The following is a 26,639-nucleotide window of genomic DNA, read 5'->3' as shown; positions in this document are numbered from 1 at the left end:
CTTAGCATTGTTTCTATTCATGCCTTTCTGAAAATGTGTCACCATGGAAATACTACTGTATGTTCATTCATTTTCAATCTCTTCCATGAGTATTCTTCTAGATTTTAGTCATCTGTGTGATATAAACATTGTGAAATCTCAAATGCCTATAACATTTAAGGCTAAAAAGAAAAAAGTAGCAAGAAACCCAAAACAAACCTATTTCACAAAATTCAACTTTTCTCTAGATGCTACAAACATCAGTAAGTAGAAGTAGAGAAATCGTCTTACCTTATTCTAATAACCTTGATAATACATTCAAAGCACAGAATTTTAACTGAAGGATTGAACACAAGTTATTTAACTGAAGAGAAACAGGAACTCATAATGTAATCTGTACAGATCTCTGAAGTTGTAAATAATTTGTTCTATTTGATTTATATATTGACCCTTACCTGCAAAAAATGGAAACTTCTTTCACGGCCATTACTTCAACCAGTTCCCCTCCTCTGAAAATGTTAAGATAGTTCTGAAGTATTCCTTGACTCAACCATATTGTAGTAGGACAACATCTCTAGCAAGCGGCTCGGCTCCGTTCATTTGAGAAAAGGTCTATTTTCCTTCATGTGCATAAATTCTCATTAAGGCTAACATTGTGGATGACAACTACAGTAATACCATCTTGTAAGTCAAGATAAGTTTTAATCGAAAGAGCTCCGGTAGGCATGTACTACAGACATAGGTCTGGATAAAACCACAGTCTAGACCACTTGCCCCACTTTAACATACCAGGTCACAGTCCTTGGCTTTACCCAGCGGTACATACTTTGCACACATAAGCAAATACTGGCTTGTTAACTTCACATGCTCTGAGATGAAAGATACAGTGCAGCCCTATTACTCCCACAAAAGTAAAGAATAAAAGTGTTATCTCAGAGTTACTGTAGCCATTTTCACTAATGCTAAAATCAACAACACATAGCCCCAAGCAAATGACAGACTGGTTTAAAAAAACCCACATATACAATCACTATGTATTTTAACACAGTCTGATGCTATCACAACTATATTAGCACTGTAATATTAGAATTCTGCTTTACACTGGATAAACAAATGAAGGTGTCAGAAGTTCAGACACAGCTAGTCTCTCATTGCAAGTTCAGTACTTGCATCACGGGTTTTATTTTGAATAAATATACATCAATTAAATAAAAGCAGTTCCCAACCTGTCACTGAAACCAGAACGAGATACCAGACAGTTTCAAAGGGAATATGCACATTCCTGAGCAGACTAGGAGACAGGAACAAATTATGTGGAATTAGGACAAAACCCAGTAAATTATACCACACGATGAAACAAGGCAGAAAAAGATACTTGGGGGGGGGGGGGGAAACCTGTCGTCCTATCTCACTACAGGATTATTGCAAGTTGTACACCTTGGAGTGTCATCAAATGATCCTCTACTGATTTTACAAAATAGGCAGGTGATTATTTCTTATCAAGGTTAGAATTTCATAAGGTACATTGAGGCAATCATTTAACAGCTCCATGTCACAGAAAACACTGTTCCCTCCTCAGCTACTAGCAAACAAGGGAGATGCAAGGGAAAATGGAAGGGGTATATGAAAGGCAACCCTTCAGTGATGGTTTACCATTAAATTTATTCCTAGCAAGCAGCAGCCAAAAGAAAGGATCTATCAGATAGTTGCTCTAGTTGTACCTTAATTCAGCAAGGTTGAGATTTGCACTTTAAAACAGAATTAAGATCCATCCCTTTCAAAACGTAATGACTAACACTCCAATTTAACATCATTATTCTTCAAAGGACAGAGGAATCACACTCCTACTTGTTGCCTAAACTTTGTTCCCTTCCACCCACCCAAAAGTTTTAATATTTCAGAATTTTTTCCTATTTTAGCTGAAGTCCTGCAATTAGCCATTTCACACAAGACTGTACTTGCCTCAGACACCAGACACTTCAAACAGTAAAAGTTAATTCTACTCATCTGTCACAACAGAGCTTACTACTATGCAAAAAAGAATTGAACCAAACATATTTTCCAACCTCTGATGATGCCTCCCATCATGTTGCTTCATTTTCTGCTTGCCTCTTATTTGCTACCTTTAACTTTTACCAGCACAGTAACTTGTAGGCCTCCTATTTCTCCGAGTCTCCACTGTGACTGGAAGCCACCGACCATGCACCCCTGAGCTATGATAGTGCCCAGAAAAGAGACAGGATGGAAGTCCCCCTGCTCAAGTAACTTCAGCCTCAGCATCGTTCCTCCTCACAGCCTCTGCTGTTCAAAGGACAAGAATGAAAAACTAAGGAGCAAAGTGCCCTTCTTTTTCTAAGGGATAATAACACCCAACATTTAATTGCTGCAACCTAATAAATGTTCTAATTCAGACAAATCTTGCATTTGGATTCTGACTGCATCTGATTACAGAATTCCATGAGAAAAATCGTAGTGTTTTCCCCTCCCCAAAAGATGAAAGCAGCAATGGAAACTGCATTCCCTCTCCACATGACCACGAAGGAAACTCTTTCATAATCTCTTAACTCAAAGTTCTCTGGTTTCTGCACATCTGATGCTTCTCAAGCACTTTTTTGGTTACAGAGTTAGCAAAAACTCCAGAAACATTCTAGCAAAAGTATACTAAAAACTATTTCAAATGTACAAATATTGTAAACAGATTTTTCTCCTCAGTGGAAAGAGAAGTTAAAAGTGGGCAGAAAGAATGGACAGTTTTGACCATTGGACATAAGCAGCTCACTCCTTACAGCTCTGACAGGAGTGCAGAGAAACATTTAAATAAGGATCACTTGTAGCTTCAGAATTTGTCATGTAGGACTCTTTTAAGGCAAGCTATGAAGAAAAAATTATGTATATATATACACACACATTTTGAGTCAGTGGTGATCAGCAGTGGAGCATGGCCAATTTACTATGAAGAAACCAAGATACGTGAAGCCCTGCATTCCTGGCGAGAAAACCAAACACCATCCGACTGCTTAAGAATTCAGAGTACTGAGATTCCTGTCTCCTATTCTGCTCCTCCTTGATGCTCTACTCTTGGTTCCACTAAGGGATATAACAAACATGAAACCTACTTAAAACATGTTGAACAATGGAAAAAAGAAAAAAAAATCCTTTTCAAATTTCTGTGTCCAGTCCAAGCCCCCTTTAATTGTCTATCAGGAAAAAAAACCCAACAAAAAAAAAACCAAAAAAAAAAACCAACCACCACAAACCCTACACCAACACCTTACTGTAACTCAGTATCCCTGGAACTTGAAAAGAAAAAAAGAAGAAAAGTATCAATTCTTCTAACCCTTTCTCACCTTTGCATCTGGCTCATCCTCTTCAGTCCACAGTTGTCTTTTTTGTAACTTTGTCAAAAAGTAGCAGGATACAATTGATATTTTGAGCAATTTCCCTTCTTACAATAAACCAGTTTCAGAACTGTCAAGATGAGCAAGTTCTCAGTTTGCTGTAGCTTGGAGGAGTTATAAACAAATAACATCTGTATATTTAGTGAGTGAAAACGTTACTACAATTCCCACATTCTTGCCTTTATGTTTCTCACATGTTATATCTTATTGAAGTGCTCTCTCTTTTGGGCCACCAGTCTTCAAAACAAATCAACACAGTATTCGGAGAGAAAAATCACTGTTGAATATTGCAAAACATTAAAAACCTCTGAGCTTCCACAACACTCCTAAAACACAACAAGCCAAGTCACTCTTGCCCTTACAAGTGTGAGATTCTCTAATGTCAATGGGATTACTCAGATAAATGAAGTGGGCAACACTGAAAACTGAGCCCCAAGCTTGAAGTTGATGGGAGGTTTCTTTCACAGCTGTACACAAGGCTATCATTATATTAACAGGCCTGCACCACATAAGCAGTAACAAATACACATACTATCAGAACAGTCTAGAAAAGCACAAGAGAAAGCATCACCATGTTTACAAAAAAAAAAAAAAAAGGGGGGCAACTCCCCCAGCATCTTCCAAGAAGCTTTGAAATATGGCATTTTCAACTGTCAGTTTACTTCTAGACATGAATATTTCAAACCAGTAACAAAGAGGTTCCTAATTGTACTCAAATACACCTGGCAACCAACAGACATATGGCTGATGTCTCACAGCACTAGTCTTCAGTATTTTTATCTTCTAATTCAAAGAGGATACAAATTATTTTAAAATATTGAGCGTGACTTTTCTGTGTAATCATCCAGGGAATGCAGTGTAACAACAGCAGAAGGAATATTGTCTATAAAAACTTACCCATTCTACACTTGCTTTGCCAATGAAAAGTTTCAGGAACCCATGTACTATAATATTCCACAAGTACATTTTGAAAGCTTTATGACCTCCATCAGAGAAAATAGCTGGGGGTGGGGGGTGGGGGGTGGGGGGGAGAGTAGTCCTAAAGTATCAATAAAGAAGGGAAAATGTTTTCAGACTTTCTGTAGAATCCATTATCTTCATTTTGACAATTTAAGATAAGTTTTAGAAACAGCATGAATCCAGATTTTGACATACTGACAAACTTGGAAGATCACTTCTCAATTTTTCTGACAGCAAGCCCTAATTATGTCCTGTATGGTTTCCAAACATATATTGTCTAAATACTTGGAAGACATAATGGAATCTAGAGGAAAGTCGTCACAGGACTTTCAAGCATTTCACCTTCACTTTTCCAAACCAGGTCAGCAATACAAATACAGACCGTATATACAAATACTGTAAGCTGCACATTAAATGGGCTTGTCAGCCTCTTCTGTGCAAGCAATTCAACTTCACAGTTGAGCCACGCACACTAAAGCATGGATCCTCCCAAGCACCTAGGGCAAAATCCCTCTTTGTTTGTTTTGCATGACTGACACAGGTCAACAATTATTAAAAACACCACTCTTTCTGTAAAAAAAAAAAAAAAAAAGGGTCTTTACTTCCTTAGCTCTCATTACAGATTATCAAGTCTCAGGGCTTGATTTCTCTTTCAGCAGAATTCATTTCAATGATTTCTCATTGGTAATTAAGCTACCAATGAAACAATATTTACCCTATGCCTATAGGATGGCAAACACACAAGTGTTACTCCGCTGTCTACTCTGTTAGTGAGAGTGAAGACTCAAATGTTTACCACCGAGCATGAATACTCTTGACCTTTTCAGGATTACAGAATGTGTAAAAAAATTTTTAAATTCGTATACTCACAAGGTGGTATTGTAACACATACAATTCAATGTCACATTTGGCTTTCCCTCAATCATACCATCTTGTCTTCGGCTTTACAAACACAAATTAGAAGTCTAAAACTAAATAAAACTTCAAACCCAGTATTTCTAGAGAGAGTAAACCCAGAAGGTTTTACTGTCTGCAGAAAAAAAAAATAAAATAATAACCAGCTAAGAAGGCCAGGTGCAGTAAACAATGCTGTCCTGTACACCTTACCACCTCACTAATATTTACAAGGTATTTCACATGTTTTGAAGCACAAAGGAACGTAAGTATTAAGTTTGCCACTACTGGAATTTGCTGTTACAGCAAGGGGGGCAGGAGTAGGCCTAACACAGCACATGATGCTTGTCAAAACCCTCCCCACACAACCTACAAGCCTGCAAGCTTTGTCACGGCTACCTTTCCTCATTTCACCAGGGAAATATAAACCAAGGCCTTCATTTATAATTTACTGCAGCTTGTTCCATAAATTTATAATGGCTTTTAAAAGTTTTCGCTAAGTAGACTCCACCGTTTTCAACAGCAACGTTGTATTTCACAATACACGCAAAGTTTTGGTTTTTCAGTTACTTTTCAGGATCACTTCGGACAAAACACACGTTTTACAAGAGGTCTCATGGGCGTCTATCACCCACTACCAGAGACAGGCACTGCAGAGCGCCAGAACCCGGCCGAGCTGAGCGAGCGGCCCCGGTGACTCCGTGCGAGCCGCCTTCCAGCCGGTTACCGCACCCGCTGCGGACCTTCCGAGGCGGTTTCGCCCGTTTGCAGCGCTCAGAGCCGGCCGGGGCAGCGAGCACCCCGCGCTGCGGCCGGCGGGGCGCTGAGAGGATCCGGGCTTGCCGCGGCCTAGCGAGCACACGAGGCCTCCCGCAGCCCCAGCTCCTCTCCCCGGCAGCGCCGAGCGCTCCGGCCGGGCGGGCCGCGGGGCAGGCGCTCCCGGGGCCGGGGGGGGGGGGCGGGCCGGGAGGGACAGGCGTCCGGGATGCTCCGCCAGCCGGGAGGGAGGCGGCCCCTCTCCGCGGCGCCCCGGGGAGAGGGTGGCCGGGAGCCAGCACCTCTGGTTTAGGAGGGACTCGCAAACTTCTGTACCTGCCGGGAACTCCCCAGACGCCAGCGACCCCCGTCGCCTCCGGGAAGAGCGCTACAGGCTCCACACACGCCACACCACCTCCCCCCCCCCCCCCGCCCGCCCCGAATCAACTCACGCAACGAGCTTAAACACAGGCTGCACCCCTGCCGACGGGCAGGAGAGCACGGCGTGCCCGGCTGCGAACAGGGGCTACTCCTGCTTCCCCCGTCCCGAGCGGGGGACCCTCCGGTGCAACTCTCCCCCCCCCCCCCCGCCCCGCGACGGGGCTGCCTCAGCGGTGAGGGGGCTGCCTCAGCGGTGAGGGGCCCGGCAGCGCCGCTCCCAGCCCACCCCCCACCCCCGCCCCGGGCCTCGCCACCCACCTGTCCCGGGGGTCGATCCAGCTGGTCTGCTTGGTGTTGTGGTCGATGTAGAAGACTTTGCCGTCGTAATCCCACGCCTCCTCCCAGCCATCGGGTAAGGGGAGCTGCCCATTCCCCGCTTTCCTAGGCATGGTCGGGCGGCGGGGGTAGCTGCTCCATAGGGACTGAAAGAAAGACGGGAAGCGGGAAAAGCCCCCACCGCAGCCGGGGGGACGGGGAAGGGGCCGGCAGCGGGGGCTGGGGGGCACGCAGCGGGCCGCTGGCGGAAGCCCGGGAAAGCCCTGCTCCGCGGCCGGGTCTCAGTCCACCATGCCTGGGCTGCCGCCTCGCCCGTGCCGCGGCAGCCCGGGTCAGGGTTGCCGGCGGAGCCCAGCTGCCGTCTGGGCGCGGGGAGCCCGGCTAAGCCCCAGGCGGCCGCGGCCGCCGCTCATTAGCATGAGATTAGCATCCATCTCATCTGCATGCACATTCCTCCCGCCGCATTCCTCAGGGTTAACCCTGCCGGCGCTGCCCCCCCCCGCCCGCCGGGCTGGGCAGGCCCGGACCGCGGACCCGGGCCACAAAACGTCCCGCGGCGGAGCGCGTCGGGCAGGCCGGAGGGCGGGGGGTACGGGAGGGGGGACAGGCGGCGAGGGGGTCCCTCCCGCCTCCGAACGAGCTCTGCCCGCTGGCGCGCAGGGGCCTGCCCGGCGCCGGGGGTGCGGGACAACCACCTGAGGGGGAGGGCGACCTCCTGCCGCCGGTGCCCCCGCGCCTGCAGCTCCCGGGCGCTTAAGCACTCCGGACACGTCCCCGCAGCCCTTCTGGGTAGGTGGGAGGGCACGGGAGCAACCCCCCCGCCATCAGCCGCCACCACCGCCCCCCGCCGGGGGAGAGCGGCGCGAAGGGGCTACGGCACGGCGGGGCGAGTGAAGCGGCGCCCCGGCGTTAGGGCTGCCGGTTGCCCGGCCCAGCGTCCCTTTGTCCGCCAGCTTGCTGCCGGCCCCGCGTCAGGTGGCGGCGCAGGCGGGGGATGCTCGGGGGCCTGGGGCACGGGCCCCGGGCACAGGCGGTCCTGCCCCGGGCGGCCTGGCGGCGGGGCCGAGCTCCCTCCCCCGCCCGCGCCGGTGTCCCCGGCCTGGCTTCGCGCCCTGCTGAGCTCTGCCGAAACTCCAGGGAGGCCCAAGGGTTCCTAAATGGATCCTAACATTTAAAATTACCTGAGTTCAAAATCTAAATTAAAAAGGGAACCCTTCTTTAACCCTAGAAGTATCTAAACTTGCCGTCTTTTTGTTTTCGCTTTTTTTTTTTTTTTTTTTTTTTTTACCAGAAGCACCAGTGGAGAAGAGGCATACACCACTGGTGCCCTAAACTGTTCTGGCCTACAAAGCAGGCAGCTCAGTCCCATCAAGTACAGAAACCAGGTGTGAATTACTTGTGCGTTTATCTTAGCTTGCCACAGGAGAAGAGTACTCCGGGCTGGTTACCATGGCTCAGCTGATAGCAGGTAACTTAATGAGCTCTATTAATTTGCATGTGTATCTGATTCCCAAGGTTTGGCACCAGAAGTAGAGCACCTATGGGGGAATATGACTCTTTAGTGGCTAGGACTCCTAGGTAACCCGAGTTTTAGTTCCCGTTTCCTAGAATGTTTAATTTCATTTCACTTAAAGCTACTGGTTTGAAGTAACAAAATTTTCCTGGGAGAGGAAATCTGAGACCTAGAGCTGTCCTTTTATTACTATTTTTTAAAAAATCTGTTTGTCTATTCCATAATGGTGATCTTTAGCGTTCAGCTCTATGAATTAGTTTTCTGAGACAATTTACACTTATTAAGTACTGGACTTGTTCAGTGTATAACAAGTTCTTGGATTCCACTTCAGAGGCCACTTATCTGACAGGTATTGCAGTAACTAATTTACAGGTATCCAGGTCCCGCTGTTGCATCTGCTTCTGAGTAGAAAAAAGTACCAGCAAGATATGATTTTAATTTAGCTAACTGCCAGTCTGGAAGAGCTAAGACCTTTTATTATTTTAGTCATTCCACTTATTTTCATATCTGTTGTATTAAGGTGATGTGCAGAAACTGCATACATGGAGTAAGTAAGGCCTTGGTAGTTAAGAGTGGAGAAGAACTGAGCTGTCCTAACTTCAGGATATCTGTGAGAGTTCATTCATTTGGGGAAAGCAACAGGATCATTGCCTATTAAAGTGACACTCGTTTGTTTTCATTGAGAATATTAAGTTTCAATGAGCTGATTGGTTTATAAAGTCCCATCTTGTTTTCCATCAGCATAAAGAAGCCCTTTTACTATTAATTTACATTTGTTTCCCTTTAAATAGTCTACTCAATTTTATAAACTTGTTGATAGGTGACATCTTACAGGGAGAAAGTACATGTGGCAGTTGTAGGACAGGGTAAACTGGATTTCCTTTTCCCTTTTAAAGTTCAGTTTGTGTTATCAGTAAGACATTTTGTTATGTAAGTTGATAAAAAGCTATAGAGGATATACTTTTCTTTCTTAAACTAGCTGCTAGTTACTTACCTTTGGCATTAACAAGGAGCTTTCATAAGAATACAGTCTTCTTCGCACTGACAAAGCAGACCTGTTATACAGCAGCAGTCCTATACTCCTGCTCTCTAAATAATTCACACAAAAGAAAGCATGAGATTAGAAAATCTGTAATAAGACAAAACCGGAATCTCACTATGTCAGTACTTCCCCTGAAATTAATTATGGCACTTGAGGTAATACCTAATTCCTATTCTGTGTCACCACCAAGGCAGTCAGAACCACATCTTTGATCCATGTGGATGTGCATCTGATTTATAACTGTCTTTACTGCGTTAAAACTTCTCATCTGAAAACATCAATGTTTTCAGTTGCACAAACAAATGGAAATTGCAGTTCTTAATTTTTGGAAATTAATTTACTGAGGTCGTTGCATCATTGTCTAATTTGTGTGTATATGTTTGGGTGTGCATATACAGACGTGCTTATGCTGCTGCATTGTGTTATGCTCTCTCCTTCCTCCCTCCGTTTTCCATTGTTTGAGTACCTCATTGTGTCTGTATTTATAGTTAGAGCCTACAGTTTATGACTACTTAGAAATTACAATATCTGAAGTCAGACTGACAAAAAGTAGGTAATATTTGCGTAAATAATGCCAGACCTTTAATATTACCAGTAAGAACATTTAGCTTTTTGAAGGACTGCTATTGTTGTATAAAACAGAATCCAATGACCCTCTTGTTTTTTGCTTTTTTGCAGTTTGGATTGGTAGAAAATAATTTCTTCTGCTATGCTTTAATATTTTTTGGTATGTCTTATACAGGAAGGCAGAACAGGTGTTCGTAAGGATTCTTTCTAGCCTAAAATATGCTTTAAATTCTAATGAAAAGTAGTTTTTTTCAAGTATACCTCCTACATCTCAACTGATAACCTGCCTAGCACGTTGTGCTGACATTGTCAGCTGACAGCATACCACAGATTGTTTGGCTTAATTGCATAAGACAGCATAGTTCAGAAGATGTAAGCATGCTTTATTCAAAACACAGAAGGGTGCATATGAAGGAGTTGTCCAAAAGCACGGAACAATGTAGCTATGTCATGACTTAAGTATTTATCAGTAAGTGTGATAAATAACACGATATGCTCAATGAAGAGGAGTTAATTGTTCCTCTCTTTTGCTTTGCATATGCATGTTTAACCGGCCTGGAGAAGTTAATGTTATAAGTAGCACATAGTTAAAGGATTGAGTTAAAGGGAATTAGAGGTGTAGCTATTTTGTGTCCTTTCTGCTTGCTGTTGTCAGCTAGAAGGGGAAAAAACGTCAGCGTGAAAATTCAGAACCCAAGTGCAGAAGTGGTTGAATCCGGAAAGGGGGTCTGTGCCGGCAGGTGCCTGTGCCCTGTTACATAACAAGAAGCATACCCTATTCTAGTCAGTACTAATGTAGTTAATCTCCTGATACTCTTTGCTTGCTGCTTCTTTCACAGTAAATCTGTTCCTGGGACTGACTGTGATCAAAACCGGCATGTTTGTACCCTGTCCTTCCATAACAAGAGACTCCCTTAACTTAATGATCCACTAGAGTGATGTCCCAGAAGAAATTTACAGCTGTTACAGCTCTAACTTGTACTACCCACAAATGGCTCTGAATCAAGAGCCGCAGCTGTCTCCCTGAAAGTCTACAGTTCTGTCTCCACTGCTTTCAAACAGAATTTGAGTGCAGAATGAATTATGGAGTATGGTGACAGAATTAATTTCTCAAAACATCTGACAAAAATGGTGGAAAGTATGTATTGGTTATGTTGGGGTTTTTCTAGACACTTAAGCCACAGTACACAAAACAAGTCTGACTTCCCTCATATACAGCTACTGTAGAACTCTCAAAAATACTATTTTCAGCATTATAAATATCTGTTCAACAACAGTGAATTTTATCTGACATCAATATTTTTTTTAAAAAAAGCACCACCAAAAAATAGGACTCCTTTATGCAGTGAGATTTTTAGTTTTAAAAAGGGTTTACATTACAAAGTCCTGTGAAGAAAAACAGCGTACATGCTTGAGGGACGAAACAAGGAGTGCTACTTTTACTGTTGTCAGCTTCTGATGCACGTATACATCTGAGAGTAAAAGACCTTCGAATAATATTGTTTCTGGTTGCATTTACGATGAAAGTCTGCAGAAGCAATGGAGCCAGATAATGTTTATGCTCATTCAGCTTTTTTCATTACTCCAGAGCATGCTCTTTGCACTTATATTCAATTGGACAGCTTGCTGCTAAAAAAAAGAATGTCCTACAGAGACTTCCCAGAGTGTCAGTGAAAACGACCTACCAGGTTCTGCTTCAAATGACTATATGCTAGCTTTTTTTCCAGAATTTTGGCCTTATATTTGCCTTCAGGTTCATCTAGGAGACAGTAATGAGTAGTTACGCATTTTGAGTCCTTGCAGATGTAGTTCTAACCCTATAAATCTGAAAATAAGTTCACAGAACAATTTAAACTGATTGTTGTTCTACCCTACCCTAAACTTTTAATCAGACTAGAAGTGATGGGGTAAGAGCTTTGCCTCAAAGATAACTATGGAAATGTGTGTAACATTTTCATGGTAAAATCTTCTCAAACTCATCCCAAACCACTCATTAAACTAACTTGGCATTCAGTTCTGTTAACTCTTACTCATACTGCTGATATTTCTGGGGACAAAGAAAGAAGAAGATGGAGAATTTTGGTTTTTTCAAAAACCCCTAGGACTGATGAGTCCAAGTTAGCCTCTGAGGCGTATTCCCACAGAATTTCGTGATGCAGTCTTGGTACGTTGTCTTGGTATTACATCTTCCATAGAAACAGTCTCGCTGTATTTTTTTAAAGGATCTCTGATACTTGTAGAAAAGTTAAATTTGTGTACATTTCATCATATCTATGGAACTGCGGTGTCTAGTCACTGCTGTCTAATGGCTTTGGAGAACTGCAAAAGCACACCTGGTCAGCCAAGGTGGTTCCCAAAAGCCAGGACTTCTGTTTTGGCTGCGCTTACGGCAGAAGCAGGCCAGCAATAGAGGGTCTCTGCTCATCAGCAGGAAGGGAAGAATGGAGGAGTTTCTCAGTAAGGGCTCCTTTGGTGGAGAGCAGCGATTAATTTCCTTAACTATTTAAGATAGTCCAAGTAGTATATAAGTGCACAGGTTTACAGAACTGATGCCTTTAACAGTCCATCTCTACTGGTGCAAGGAGTGAGTACTCCCATTGCAGCCAGAAGAAAGCACTTAATATATGTCTGCGATGTTGTATCTAAGGAGGGCAACAGATGCGGATGAAATACAAAAAGGAATGTTTTAGCAATGACATCCTGAAGTATGTTTCTTCTCTGTATCATCCATGTGCTTTCAGAAAGGCAGTGCAGTAAATGAAGTAGGCTGGACTAATTGACTGAGTATTTAACACCTGCATTACAAAAAAAAAAAATAATGCTGTGATATGGAATCTCTAGCTCCTGGTTCCTCTGGCTAAGGGAATCTTTCTTCTAAGAGATTAAACATCTTATTTAAAACACAGAACAAGTACAAACCTGCCAGACTATAATATGAAAAAAATGCTGCTTTTCTCTTTTACCAACTCATCACTTCTTCTTACCCCTCAAAAAAGTACAGTTTCTTTGCATGAATGCGAAGTACTTTGATGTCTATCCTGGCCAGCAACAAAGGAACCTCAATTCCATCTTATTGCTAACTAAGGCTAAAAACCACGCTGCAAAAATAAAATCTAAATCTGTGCAACTTTATAGAAAAATGGAACTGATGCATCAATACCAAGATTTAGCACTTCTACGCTGCTAGAGATGTTGCTGAATTGTATGAATCATCCCATAGCAATTTTAATTCTAGTGTGGTTATCCAAACCCCAGAATCCCAATGTTTGCACTTTCTGGAGGACTGAAAAAAAAATGGAAGAACACAGCATGAAATTATTATGTCCCCTTTGCAGTGGACATATAAAAAAAAAAAAAAAAAAAAAAAGAAAGTGTTAAGTGATTTGATGGAGTAAAAAATACCTAAATGAAATAGTATAGGGATTAGGAAATAGGATGCTTTCAGCTCCTGAGCTGAATCTGTTGAACTGCATTGTGATATTTTTATTATTTCAATATGCGGTCTCAGAAATACTTGAGGTAAGTTTTGTTATCACAAGGAAAGATTATAATTCATACAAAAATTCCTTTTATTGAGTATCTCATTTTCAGGTAAAATGTGTATAAAAGTTATCAATTCCATATGGTCAAACATATGGTATGAAATACTTGTGTCCACTTACAAGACACATGACAATATTTCAACAGCTCTCTCCTTTGAATTTCATGGTGGAGAGACATAACAAAAGCATAAATTTTCGTTAGCTGTATTTGTATTTTCAAAAATGAACTACACCAACAAACAACCTCCAACAGCATAAAAAAATACACTGAAGAATAATTAAAAGAAAATAATACAAAGCTAGGCAAAGTCTGCAGAATTTAAGTATTAAAACATAATTCTTGGACTATGGTATGTCAGAGCTGTCGCTGAAAATCAGCTGTTCTGTAAAGGTGTGAATGTAAAGGCAAAGGATGTACAGTTGGTGCTTGTACCAAAGGAATCACAGAATCACAGGATGGTTGAAGTTGGAAGGGACCTCTGGAGGTCATCTTGCTCAGCCCCCCTGGTTAAGCAGGGCCACCTAGTGATGGCTGCCCAGGACCATGTCCAGACATTTTTTTAACATCTCCAACAAGGATGGAGATTCTACAGCCTCTGAAGGCAACCTGCTCCAGTGCTTGGTCACCCTCACAGGAAAAAATTGTTTCCCGATGTTCAGAGGGAGCCTCCTTGTTTCATTTTGGGCCTGTCACTGTACACTACTGAAAAGAGCCTGGCTCCCTCCATCTTCTTTGTACCCTCCCTTCAGGTATTTATCTAACACTGATGAGATCCCCCTGAGCCTTCTCTTCTCCAGGCTGGACAGTCCCAGCTCTCTCAGCCTTCCCCCGTGTGTGAGGTGCTCCAGTCCCTTAATCATCCTTGTGGTCTTTAGTTGGGCTATCTCCAGTATGTCACGTCCATGTCTCATGTATGGAGAAGCCCCAAACTGGACCCAGCATGCCACGTGTGGCCTCACCAGTGCTGAGTAGAGGGTCACCTCCCTTGGTGACCTCAGGTCACCAAGGATCACCTTGGCAATACTGCTAATGCAGGCTGCTGCTGGCTGCCTTGCTGCAAGGACACTTTGCGGGCTCATGGTCAGCTTTTTGTCCACCAGGATCCCCGGGTCTTTTTCTGCAAAGCTGTTTTCCAGCCAGTTGGCATGGAGCACGTACTGGTGCATGAAGTTATTCCTCCCCAGGTGCAGGTTATTGTGTTTCTCTTTGTTAAACTTTGTGAGATTCACTTTTGCCCATTTATCCGCATCTTTAAAGAGCACGAAAGTGTGCCGCGTAATTCAAACAGACCAAAACAAAGAAACTACTACGCTGCAAACTGGCTTCTTGAACTCTAGGCCAGAGGTGCTCCTGTAAGCGAGCAGCCAGGTGTTTAGCATCAGTGCTGCTTTCCCTTTAGCCTCACTAGACAATCAGAACAAGACATAAACCTCCTCAGGACTGCAGTCTCTGCAGCCTTCAGTGGTATTGTGGATATCATCACTCACAAAACACCTTGGTTCCTCTACGGAAGCATTAATACATGTTTGTACAACTCGATATGCCACCTTCAGCAATAGAAATAAATAAAAATGTTCTTTTATACGAAGAAGAAAAATGGTGTTTTCAAACAGTGGCTCAGAAACTCTGATTACTTAACCATCGATACCTTTTTTTCAGAACATAACAAATGTGAAAGAAGTATGATACCCTTATGCAGCAGCCTGCTTTCCACTCCAGGAACTCAGAAACAATTAAGTTGGGCTTTCTTTCAGATTGCAGAATTAGGCCTTTCAAACCAAGGAAATAAAGTGGAGTGTATCTTCAAAATGTAGTGGAACAAGGGTTGGTTGATCTACAGTTTCCATCTACTTTCACCCCATATAGTTAAACAAAGATTCACGGTAATTTTTTGATACATTGCTGATGGGGGTGGGGGCAGGAAGGGTAGTGTCACCTTTTTCTGTGGCACATGTTGGCTCCAGCTCTTTTCCTTGCCTTCCCCTTCCCACCTCCTTTCTTACACCTCCTCTCTCAGATGCTCCTGTCACTCTGCAGCGGTCAGGTCTGATCTGCCAGGGCTGGGGCCGCAGCAGAGCTAACACTAACAGACCTGGCTTACTCCATGCAGCTGGTGTGTCTCCGTGCTGCGGTCCCCAATGTCTGCTGTCGTACCTGTATCAACCACCCTGCTCCCTTCGGAGCATCCCACATACCCACTCCCTGAACACACTTAGTGCCTGTAGTTGTCTTCGTACCCGTTGCCGTGATCAGCCAGCAAAGGACCACGCTGCCGACAGTGACATCTGCCGTTAGAGTCAGTGGCTGGGGTCACCACTCAAACCACCCCACTCTTGTGAGACAGGAAAAATAGGGGCAAAGCCAGAACAGGAGTGCTGACCCCTGGATTCTGCTCGGGAAGGGCTCTGGGCGGAGGTGAACGTGCTGCTGAACAGCACCAATAGCCACACCAGCAGCTCCATTCGGTGAGAGGTGGAAGAAGCAGCAACCGGAGGTTGAGAGCCCTTGTCACCCCTGGAATTGGTTGTAACCCCTGGAATAGGTGTGCCTTCTACACTAGTTACAGGGAAAGAGCCGACCTGAAGTTACATGTAACATCAGTAATCGCAGGCACCGCAATGCTGTTAAGAGAAAGCAAAGATCTGGCCGATTAAATAATGTATTTTTTAAGTTTTAGGTGGTTTTTGCAGATCACGAGCAAGTTAACACAAGCTTTTCTTTTGTTTTGGTAATAGGAGGCAAAGAAATGCACTGAGACAGGTAAGAGGAAGTTAGGGAGTTGTTTATGAAAAGAGATTTTCCTGAATCAAGTAAACCCTTGAAGGAAATAATGTTTCAGAATAAAATCTCAAAAAGCAAAAAAATTCTCAAAAGCAGATGTATGCACATTTTATGTGCATAACACCACATGAAAGAGTAATACTTTTCTGTATATATATATATATATATTAAGAGATCTTTTCTGATGTATCATCATAAATGATGAAAAGCTAAAAACAGAGAAAACTTGTTTGCTGTAGTGAACCTGTAGTGCTACTCCTGCCCCTTATCCTGTAAGGCAAGAAAGAAAAAGTAGCGTACGCTGCCTTTTAATGCAGCAGAGGCCATTCACCAGTCATTTTGTTTAAACTCCCCTCTCCGGGAAGTGTATGAAATATGGAGTAATTCCAGAATTCCACAAATGTGGAATACACTTCTCCAGCAATCTCATTTTAATAACGTATTCTAATCCATTAAACTCACTCTGGTGAGCCTGCAGTGAACCATGATATTTCTAAATCAAAATAAAATCAAAGGCCTTAAGCCAGACTGCAGAGCTAAAATTCTTTTTCATATCCCTTCACTTTATTTACAGAGGATTCTTATGTTCAAATGTAGCAAATCATCATGACAGAATAATTACGATGTCTTGTCATGTCATATTTTTTGAAACAATGTCAAATACTGAACCGAAGGACCTGCAGAAAACTAATAGTAAAAAACCCCAAAGCCAAACAGTGATGGATGAAAGACAACTCGTAATGAGCATGTCAAAACTTTGTTTTCTCTGCTGCTTTACCTGACAGTTGATACTTCTGCAGCACCAAATCCTGTTAGTGCAATGATTTAAATCCTTAACATGATACCCTATTTGATCTGCCACATAGCTGGGTACAGGGCAAACTGTCAATTCCAGGGTATGACGGGGCTTCTTAACCTCTGCAAAGCCTTGCTTTTCCTGACCAGCAGTGGGATACAATCTACATGGATTGTTACACATGATTTCTGAGATGTGAGATTGTCTCAATGTGTAGCTAGGCTTTTTCATATTTTTAATCTGTCTACCTGTATAAGCAAATTGTTCTGGGACAGGTCATAGCAGCAGACTTTCATGAAAGCAAACGCAGAGTGGGTAGAAAGAAAACTACATTGCTAAAGTAAGCAAGGATAATGGAATAACAAACCAAATAGAAAAAATAATTTTTAGAGTTGCCTTTAAACGATTTCAGGAAACACAAAGAGCTGAATGTTAGTAACTGTTTTATTTTGATTTGAAGCAAGTCAAGCAGGTGATTTTTGCATCCTTTTCAAATACTGGATTTTTAATTTTAGTGCTCTATACATCCCCCAATTAAGCATAGACACAGGAAAGAAGTAAACATTTCCATGTCAGAATTCTTCACTCTTGTATTTAATTAGATGTGTTTAAATCTCATCTTGCACAAGTGGAAATTACTATTTCTATTTTGCAAATGTACATAATTTGATCAAATCACGTCTTAATCTCCTCATTGGTAAGTTTTCCACTATAAAGCTCACTTTCCTTTAATCATTTTAATTTGTCTTCTCTGTATCCACTCCAATTAAAGGAGATCTTTCTTCAGTTTGAAATACCAGAAACAGAACCAATTCCCCAGCAACAGTCACACTAATGCCAAATATAGGGATATGTGGCAACTATACACTTCTGCTATAGTTTCCACACTTTTTGGCCACAGATTGGATTAACGCTGTCTGCCACAGCCCCTCACTGGGACTTGTGTCCAAGCAGTGCTACTGTGACCTAAGCTCTTCTTCTGTGACAGAGATTCCCATAACTAAGACCACTGTCCTCAAAAGACAAGCTGTGTACTTGTTTCCTGGATACCTGACTTGATATTTTTCCTATTGAAACCCACTTTTGGCCATCATATTGCCAAGCTCTAATGCCTGACCCAGTTCCATCACACCTGTTTTTTCACAATTTACTCTCAGAGCAGGAAGTTCTATCAGCATAATTTATTAATACTTAATGTGCCTTTTCCCCAACTACAAGACAGAAATATTACTTGAGCATGTCTGCTTTTTTTCTGCATTATTTCTAATTCTGTTTTTGCCACCTGTGAATGGACCAATACCTTTGGTGATACCAGATTGTGAAAAGCTAAAGTACACAAAGTCAAAATACAGGATTGAAGGTAGACCTGTCTGTTTGAGTTCTGATGCCATCAACATTTTTCTGTGGAAGTTGATACACATTTTAAGGTTCTCCAAACAAAGGTTTGTGTATACCTTTATTTTACCAGAGTCCATTTGGATTTAATTAATGTAGCATTAAAAATAAAAAGGGGTAATTTTTCTTTTTTCATAATTTTTAGTATAATCTTAATGCCATCCATTACTCTTAAAATCTATACATTTTATCCAGAAAGGCTACACAATTTCCTATAATTTTAAAAAAGTGATGGCTAATAGTTATAACAACAACAAAAATATTATTCAAGACCTTGCTTCAGCACTACTGCTCTTGGTTTATGTCATTGGTACCTTATTTCACAATGTGTAATTTTATACTAGCTGCAAAATAATTTGGACTATCTATTTATTAGTTAGTCTGGAATTGTTTTGTAAAGATATAGTAATTACGGGTTTATAAGGTAATTTTGCAACCCAGGAAAATACACTCAACCCCCCCTGGGCTTAGAGAAATCCAGTAATCTTGAGTTTCTTCTGCTAAGGTCCCCTTTGACATATTAACAGGTCTCTTGAACACTTCTAATTTCCTGTCTATTCCTAGATGGCCCTTTCTGTCCCCAGCCCTGAACCCTGCCCCCTTTCCAAAAAATCTCAGTCATCTGTCCTTTGGGGACAGCTTGGTAATTGATGCACTGATAAAAGTTTGTCACTTCTGCTGCTGCTCTAACTCTTCCCCACCTGCTTGAAAGAGCTATAGTAACAGCACCGGAATGGACATAACCCCTTGCTGTAGCATATCGTCTTCTGCTATTTGTGGCTCAAATTGATGAACACATACTGCCGTCTGCCCCAGGGGTGTTTGAGAGGGACCTTTTGGAGCCACTGGATTGTGACATTGGAAAGCAGCAGACCCCTTTGGTTTCTGTAGGAGCAACACCTGGACCCCTCCTTCCTGCTGGGAACACTAGGGACAGTATGAGGTCTTTTGTGTCCTGGACTGTGGAAAAGGGCAGCTTCCGCCTCAGCAGCCAGGCTGCATTGCTTCGCTGAGTGGACCTGGCTGATGCCATCCTCATCCTCCTGACACCAGCACAGTTTTAAGTAGAGAGGATGCTGGCATGTCTCTCCCCTTTCAGCAAAGCAGATCAATAGAACTTTTCTTATTGCTCAAGGTTTCATGTTTTCTACAGCCGTAGGCAGACATTACAGCTGGCGTTAAGCATATCCAGGTCTACTTTCAAACCACTAGCTTAGGCACTTGAGAAATACTGATAACCATCTGATAATTTTGAAATAATAATAATATGACTCTGGAAGGCTCTGAAAGTGAGTCTCTGTGTAAAATGTATGTAGGAAGGGGATGAATCAGAACCAGTTATGTTAATACACTATTATATTAATAAATCAACATGTTCATATTATTATACCCAGGTTTATATTATTAAATCCAGAGGGGAAACAAGTGTCACAAAGAGGTGAACAAAGGGTTTCTCCTGGCAGGATGAAACTATGTGAGCTTAAAGATCCACGGTGTTTCAGAAGGCTTGAGGCACTTTAAGAATTCAGTCTTTCTAACTGCCTATGCGTAAAAGATGAAAATCTTCTGCATGCTTAGATTTTAAGATAACATGTAGATAACAAGTCACATATGCACAGGTACAGTAGAGCGTTTGGAAGGGCTGAATGTTGTAAATTAGGAGAAGCTTGGAAGCTTAGCAAAATACAACTTTAGGTTAAGTAGCAAAAATAATGGTATGTGTATATATGTATAATCTGAGAATAATTTAGGTTTTGCTGTTTCTTGCTAAGAATGATACCTTTAATCTCTTTCTGCATCTGAACACTTATTTGACAAACATAACCACAATTTTTTTCATCAATAATACAAAAATAGTGCTTCAGATAAAAATATAGTCGTCATGGGACAAAACTAGGTAATATATGCAGAAGTTACAGTAGCATCCAGAAGTTCATATTTTGTTGCCATTGCCATTAGGGAAAACCTTTATTAACAGTTCGCATTTTTTTCCTCAGCAAAGCGCTTTCAAAACATTTGCTAATTAAAACCTTTATATCTTTTAGACAGTAAAAATGCCTTTTCCAACCTGCAACAGCTATGTAACTTATTTTATTAGTGGTTTAGTAATGAAGTCAGATAAACCTTTGATTTAATAATTAGCATTTATAGATTAGCTTCTGCCTTCAAAGCACTTTGCAAACATTAACTAATTAATTCTTGCAACTCCCCTGTAATTTGGGGAAACAGGTATATTCATACACCTTTGCCTATGGTTTAGGAAAGAAAGTATTATCTCAGACATTTTATGCAACAGAGAATTAAGACATATAAAGGAAGTTATTCACCTAAGTCCAGAAAGATGACAACATTGTCCGAGTACTAACTAAATTATTGTTGTGGTTTAACCTGGCAGGCAGCTGAACACCACACAAGCCATTTGCTCAACTCCTCGCCAGGTGAGATCAGGGAGAGAATCGGAGGCGAGGCGGGGAAGTAAAATTCATGAGTTGAGATAAAAACAGTTCAATGCAACAGAAAAGGAAGGGAAAATAATAACAACGAGGATGACAAGGACAACGATAGAATTGGAATACACAAAAGAGGTGATGCACAACGCAGTCGCTCACCACCCACTGACCAATACCCGGCCAGTTCCTGAGCAGTGGCCCCCAGCCAGCTTTCCCCCTAGGTTATGTACTGAGCATGATGCCATATGGTATGGGGTAGCCCTTTGGCCAGCTGGGGCCAGCTGTCCTGGCTGTGTCTCCTCCCAGCTTCTTGTGCCCCCACAGCCCTCTCGCTGGTGGGGTGGGAAGCTGAAAAGTCCTTGACTCTGTGTAAGCACTGCCCAGCAGCAACTAAAACATCAACATTATTCTCATCCTAAATCCAAAGCACAGCACTGTACCAGCTACTAGGGAAAAAATTAACTCTATCCCAGGCAAAACCAGGACAACTATTCTCCTCATCCTCTTCTGTACTCCAGTCACTCTGCTCTTTCACTGATTTCTTCTGGAGGGGTCCAGCCAGGTCTGCCCAAGCAAAGCAAAGCTTTGGATGCTGAGCAGGTCCCTCCATCTTCTCTTTACCCAGCCTCTCAGGCCACTCGCTAGTGGTATGCGCATACCTCAGGGACGTGTGCGGCAGGTGTGGCAGGCGAGCCAAGTGTTAGACTTAACAGGTCTCTCCCAGGGATGCTTCTCTGGGCTCGCTGGCCTCACTAATGAACTCTGCCCACCCTGACCTACCTGGTGCTATCTCTCCCTGGCCATCGCCACGATACAAAGACAAAATTATTTTTTAAAAAAGCAGTGTTCTCCTGCTGACAGCCTGCTTTATTTCTGCCTTGAGTGCAACCTGCTACAAGTATTTATTATTGTAAAAGAGGAACATTGTTCCCATTCCTTCCTATGGGTTTACTGTTTTGTTGCCTACAATAATATAGCTTTCCTGTCTACTGCAACCCATCTAGCTACAATGTTATACTGCATTTTAGCCATATGATAGATAATTACCTCTGCTTATGCTGCAGGTGGAATGAGTGAAATGAGCTGCGAAAAGGCTGCGCCCATGGCGCTGATATCAGAGGACAATGAGGAATCATTTGCAGTGTTTCGACTGAGCAAAGCAAGTAAGTTTTCTTGACTCACAGGCTTTAGGAAATTTCCTGAAATTAAGATACTTTTTTTACAGCCAATAGAGGCCATTAACAAGATGTCAAAATTAATAAGTTGTTTTCACTGAATTTAAGAATTCCATCACGTACAAAGGCCCAATTATTTATCATTCTTTGTTTTTACTAAATGTTGGGAATTAACATTATTGTGTAAGTTTTGTGTATTTTGTAAGTGTATTTTTGTTTGATGAAATAGTAAGCTAAATATTAATTGTATCACTGCTGTTTCTTTTCAACATTTAAAAAGATCTAAGAAACTTCGGGACATTTTTAGTAGCTCAACTGAAGCAAGTTTTCATACATCTTGGTGTCTTCTTCTAGCAAGAGAAACAGAGTGAAAGAGCAATGGAGAGATATCTGTTAATGCGTACTTCATCATCACATTCAGATAAACAACACAATTAAATAATGTAGGAGATTTGTAAAGATTAGAGAATTAGGAGCTAAGCATTCCTTGGTGATCAGCTGTTTGTTAAGTATTGAAGAGTAACTTTTTGTGATTCCGTTTCTGTAAGCTGAGTCTGTCAAGTGGAGACTAGTAGAAAAGAGAACAGTGCTGCATTTTGTATTTGGTGTGCCAAGCACTATTTCTCTATGGAGATGAACAGATATTTTTTTTTAATTTGCTATTTTATTGTATTTATAATTAGCCGTCTGGAAAAAAAAAAAGTTCTCTTTTAGCATCTGCAGTGATGCATTGATTCTTTCATTACAGCAAATACACATGACCCCCGGTGTTCAACTGTAAACAATAATAGTTACTGGCTTCATTAGGAAGCTAGCAGATGGCTTATAAGTTCTCATGGTAGCTTTTATCCATTTGAGGCTTGCAGCATGCAAATGTTTGTCTTTTAAACAGGATAAAACAATGTAAAAGGGGCTCTGTGCTTTGTTTTTATTAGTAGCAATTCATTTGTATTGCAGATTTGAATCTGAGTATCTGAGTGCACTGTCAGTTTTTCCTGGCTGCAGGTAAAATACTCTCTGGGCTTTGCCTCTGCTTCTGTGGCATTTTCTGTACCAGAAGAAATGAGGTCAAATAGCACTTCTGATGCTTTGATAGAGCGGCCCCCCTTCCCCTTCCCCTTCCCCTTCCCCCCTTTCAGCAGAGAGGCAGCACTGCCTCTAGTTTACCCTACATGGACTGGGGATCTGACCATGGAGATCATTGGTGCCATTTTGTAGTTCCAAAATGTGATTTACCCAGCAAACATTTTACAAAGAAATGGGTTTGTACAGTTTTGGAATACCCGATGAATAACAACTCATTTACTGTCATCACCAGTCTGGTGCTTGCAGTGTGATGAACTTCAGGGTGCTTCTCAGATAGGCTGCAGGCAGTTGCAATGATTGTCAGACATAATTGCCACATTTGTTACTTAACTGGGCAGAGCTATCTGAAGAACAGTTAATCTTCAGTAAGATTTGGTAAAGCACAATAGGTCTTTTAAAGCAGAACAGTTTTATTTTAGTGCGTGAGTCTTTGGTGGCTTTTCTCATACTTCTAATACAGCCCAGGCTCTCATTACTATTTTCATGTACTCAATTTTTTGTTGGTAGCTGGAATCAAGCTACATTGTCAAGAAATGGAAGCAGGGGTTGTCTATTAAATATGATGTTAAATAACTTCAGTTCTCTTTGAAAGCACAGACCCGTGGTGGTGCAAACTCCCTCAAAAGTTGTTGAGTTGCACCACTGTCTTTCAACTGGATTTGCACACGGAGCAACCCATAGGTAGTTCATTGTTTATGTTCATGCAGTATTGACTGCTCATGGTTTCTTCACACTAAGGCATAAGCATGTGACTGGTTGATTTTTATGATACAAACGCCTCTCTTCAGACAGAAATCAGCCATTTCTTTCAGAAAGGACCATCAAAAATGAAGAAAGGACCATCAAAAAAAAAGAAACTTTTTTACAGGAGAAGTCTTATTCTGAGGGCTTACATGAACCTGACTGCTGCCAGGGTCCTGTGTTTCCTTATCGTACAGTAAGGGTATGAGTATCAAATTAGGGGGCTTTTTTGAGTAAACAGTGATCTAATTAATCTTCAGGGTTTTATATTTTATTTCCATGTTATATATTCAGTTTTAAAGTTCAAAATTACTTTTGTTTGGAGGGACATCTGTATCTCCTGGAACAGATTCTGGAATTTTGCTTTCAAAGCATGTATTTTCACTTTTTACCCTCTTTTGTTTTATTTAAAATAGTATTTGCATAAAAAACTTTCTTTCTTCTAAGCACATCTGCTCTTGCTTCTACCTCACCTGAAGATCTAACCCTTTGCATGTGACATCTTCAATGAAGAATAAGCAGCAGGAGCAGATGAGCTTTCAAGAAATAAAGATCCTATTTTCATGCAAATGTACGAGTAATTAAAAACGATGGGAGGAAAAAAAAAGGCAACTCAATATTCAATACCTTCAAATTTAATTTGAAGTATAATAGTTTTAAACTTTTGCATAAGAACTCCCAGACTTTAAGTGGTTTAGTTTTAAGTGCGGTAATAATTGTCATTCAGATTAATGGGTTAGTTTTTCTTATCAAAAGACACTTTTAAAATAAATTTGGGAGTAGTAGTAAGAAGGTTTAAAGATTATTTTTTTTTTCCCTGTGGTTTGAAATAAAGTTAGTTAAATTCCTAAGTAAACTGAACTTCCGTTCAAGTCTGCGGGTTAAGTATAGCTATACTCAAAAAGCCAGCCTAAGGCCTGCTACAAGCTCCACATGGCTTCCACTATGGAAAGTATGCCAAGCTGTACCTTCAGCATTTGCTGTTGCTTCATTAACCATCTCACTTTCCCTGAAGGAAGCATTTCACTGAAAAACAATACTGAAAAACAAAGACTGTTTTTATTAAGTTTTGCCATTCCTTATTAATCACTTAAAAGCTTACAAAATCAGGAAGGGGAAGATAATTTTTGGTAGTAATGCATCCCACAATTCTATCCTTTTAAAACCACTGCCAAAATTAGGAGAGTTTTAACATACACCTATTCTGTTCTATTCTGTTCTGTTCTGTTCTATTCTCTGTCTACAGTAACACAGAGTTTGAAATTTGAGCATTCTCTATTCTCATAACAAATTAGCACAGTTCACAACAAAATAAAATCATTGCCTAAACATTGGACCTAGTTTCATTCATCTTCAAAGCTGTAACATTTCAAAGCTGGACTGCATAAAAAACTTTTGCCATTTTATCCTTTGCTATTTAAATTAATTACTCATTATATAGAAGTAGTCACAGCTCCCAAATAATAGGTGCACCTTTATTGATTAGCAATGTTTGTTTCTGATGGGTTCGGAAAGGATGGGCATTACATATATATTTACACACACACACATATATGTAAAAACAATGGAAAGCTATATAATTTAGATCCCACAGAATAAAGAAGTGAGGTATTGATGATTTATTGATTACAGTTTACATTTAGAAGAGAAGATACGGGAGCTGATAAATAAGGTAAATATTTTAAAATTCTGCCAGTAATAATCTAAAGGGAATATGTGATTTGCAGTAATACTTGGAATAATTCCTTCACTAATGCTGGCAACTAGAATTTCTTGTACAGCAGGCTGAGGTATGGCCCATGGACTTCACGGAGATTTGGTAATGCCCCACCCGCATCAGCTATTTCTTCCTTCCTTTGAATTCTGGCTTGTTTTTTGGTTTTGGTTTTGGTTTTGTTTCTTCCTAGTAGAAGGAGGTGGACCACAAGAATAAAGCGACACAATTTTATGGAAAACCGTTACTGTAAATGCTATGAATAAGACCTACCACTACATTTCAGTGCTTCAAATTTCAGTGGAATTAAGAAATGGAGGAGGCTAATAGAGGTTGGGTGTAGCTATAATGGGTATGGCAACCTGTGCTCTATTAATTTGTTCCTGGATAAGATTTACTCAAATATTTTAGCTTTACTTTCTTGCAGACTGTTGGAACTTCATCACAGATTTGCTTAGCTGGTGCCTTAGGCAGCTACACCAAGTGTTTGAATTTCTTGTGATAATGAACAATTAAAACTAACTGAAAGCACCTATATTTTTATAATTGATTTAGCAGTTGATTGTCTCTCAAGATTAATGATTCCCCTGTGCTCAAAAAATAATGTTGTCAGTTGATGCCTGAAACCATATTATTTTTATTGCAAACATCACGGATGAAACATAATTTTTGTCAATTATGATTTGAGGGGATGAAACAGATTGTTCATAAAAGTAGAGAACATAAAATAAAATTTTCAAGACCACCACATAGACCATAGCTGATGACCATTTAGTTATAAATTAGCTACCTGTAACTACATTTGATATATTAATTCTTCTCCATATAGAACATAAAGCAAGGAACTCACAGGAAGTCTTTTTTTTATAGTACAGTAGTAAGATTGCTTCCATTTCTGCTTCTACCCTCATTTCATTTTCATAGCTTCATTCACTATATGCCTATTTAAAACATTATTATATTTATTCCGACCTATTAGAAAGACTTATAAAAATATTCTGGATGTCTTAAAAGCTTTGTGAAAGATATAATTAAATGGAATATTGTCCAGAACAGGATCCCAAGAAACTATTCACAAATGTATTTGGCCTATTTGTATTCATCATTGTACTCACAAAGAGTAAGAATAATA

At 41.2% G+C, this 26,639-nt stretch overlaps 2 protein-coding genes across 4 annotated transcripts in view; one reads left to right on the top strand and one right to left on the bottom strand.

Annotated features, from left to right (window-relative positions):
• WWC2 (WW and C2 domain containing 2) overlaps positions 1 to 7,134 on the bottom strand; it is a 104,832-nt gene extending 97,698 nt beyond the window's left edge. Inside the window, exon 1 of one of the 2 annotated variants that reach the window (XM_027777401.2) lies at positions 6,687 to 7,134. In XM_027777401.2, the coding sequence (XP_027633202.2) occupies positions 6,687 to 6,817 (131 nt within the window). In that variant the 5' untranslated portion in view covers positions 6,818 to 7,134. The remainder of the gene's footprint in view (positions 1 to 6,686) is intronic. The other variant, XM_005230825.4, reaches the window with a different exon arrangement.
• DCTD (dCMP deaminase) overlaps positions 6,680 to 26,639 on the top strand; it is a 63,179-nt gene continuing 43,219 nt past the window's right edge. Inside the window, exons 1-3 of one of the 2 annotated variants that reach the window (XM_005230824.3) lie at positions 6,680 to 6,780; positions 7,996 to 8,172; positions 21,856 to 21,954. The gene's annotated coding sequence lies outside the window, so the exon portion shown is untranslated. Of the gene's footprint in view, positions 6,781 to 7,337; positions 7,494 to 7,995; positions 8,173 to 21,855; positions 21,955 to 26,639 lie in introns of those variants that run through there. The other variant, XM_055795137.1, reaches the window with a different exon arrangement.

Source organism: Falco peregrinus, chromosome 2 (genome assembly GCF_023634155.1).
Source record: "Falco peregrinus isolate bFalPer1 chromosome 2, bFalPer1.pri, whole genome shotgun sequence".
NCBI classification, from domain to species: Eukaryota; Metazoa; Chordata; class Aves; order Falconiformes; family Falconidae; genus Falco; species Falco peregrinus.
Note: the sequence above shows the minus strand (reverse complement) of the source record. Positions and strands in the feature narration are given on the sequence as shown.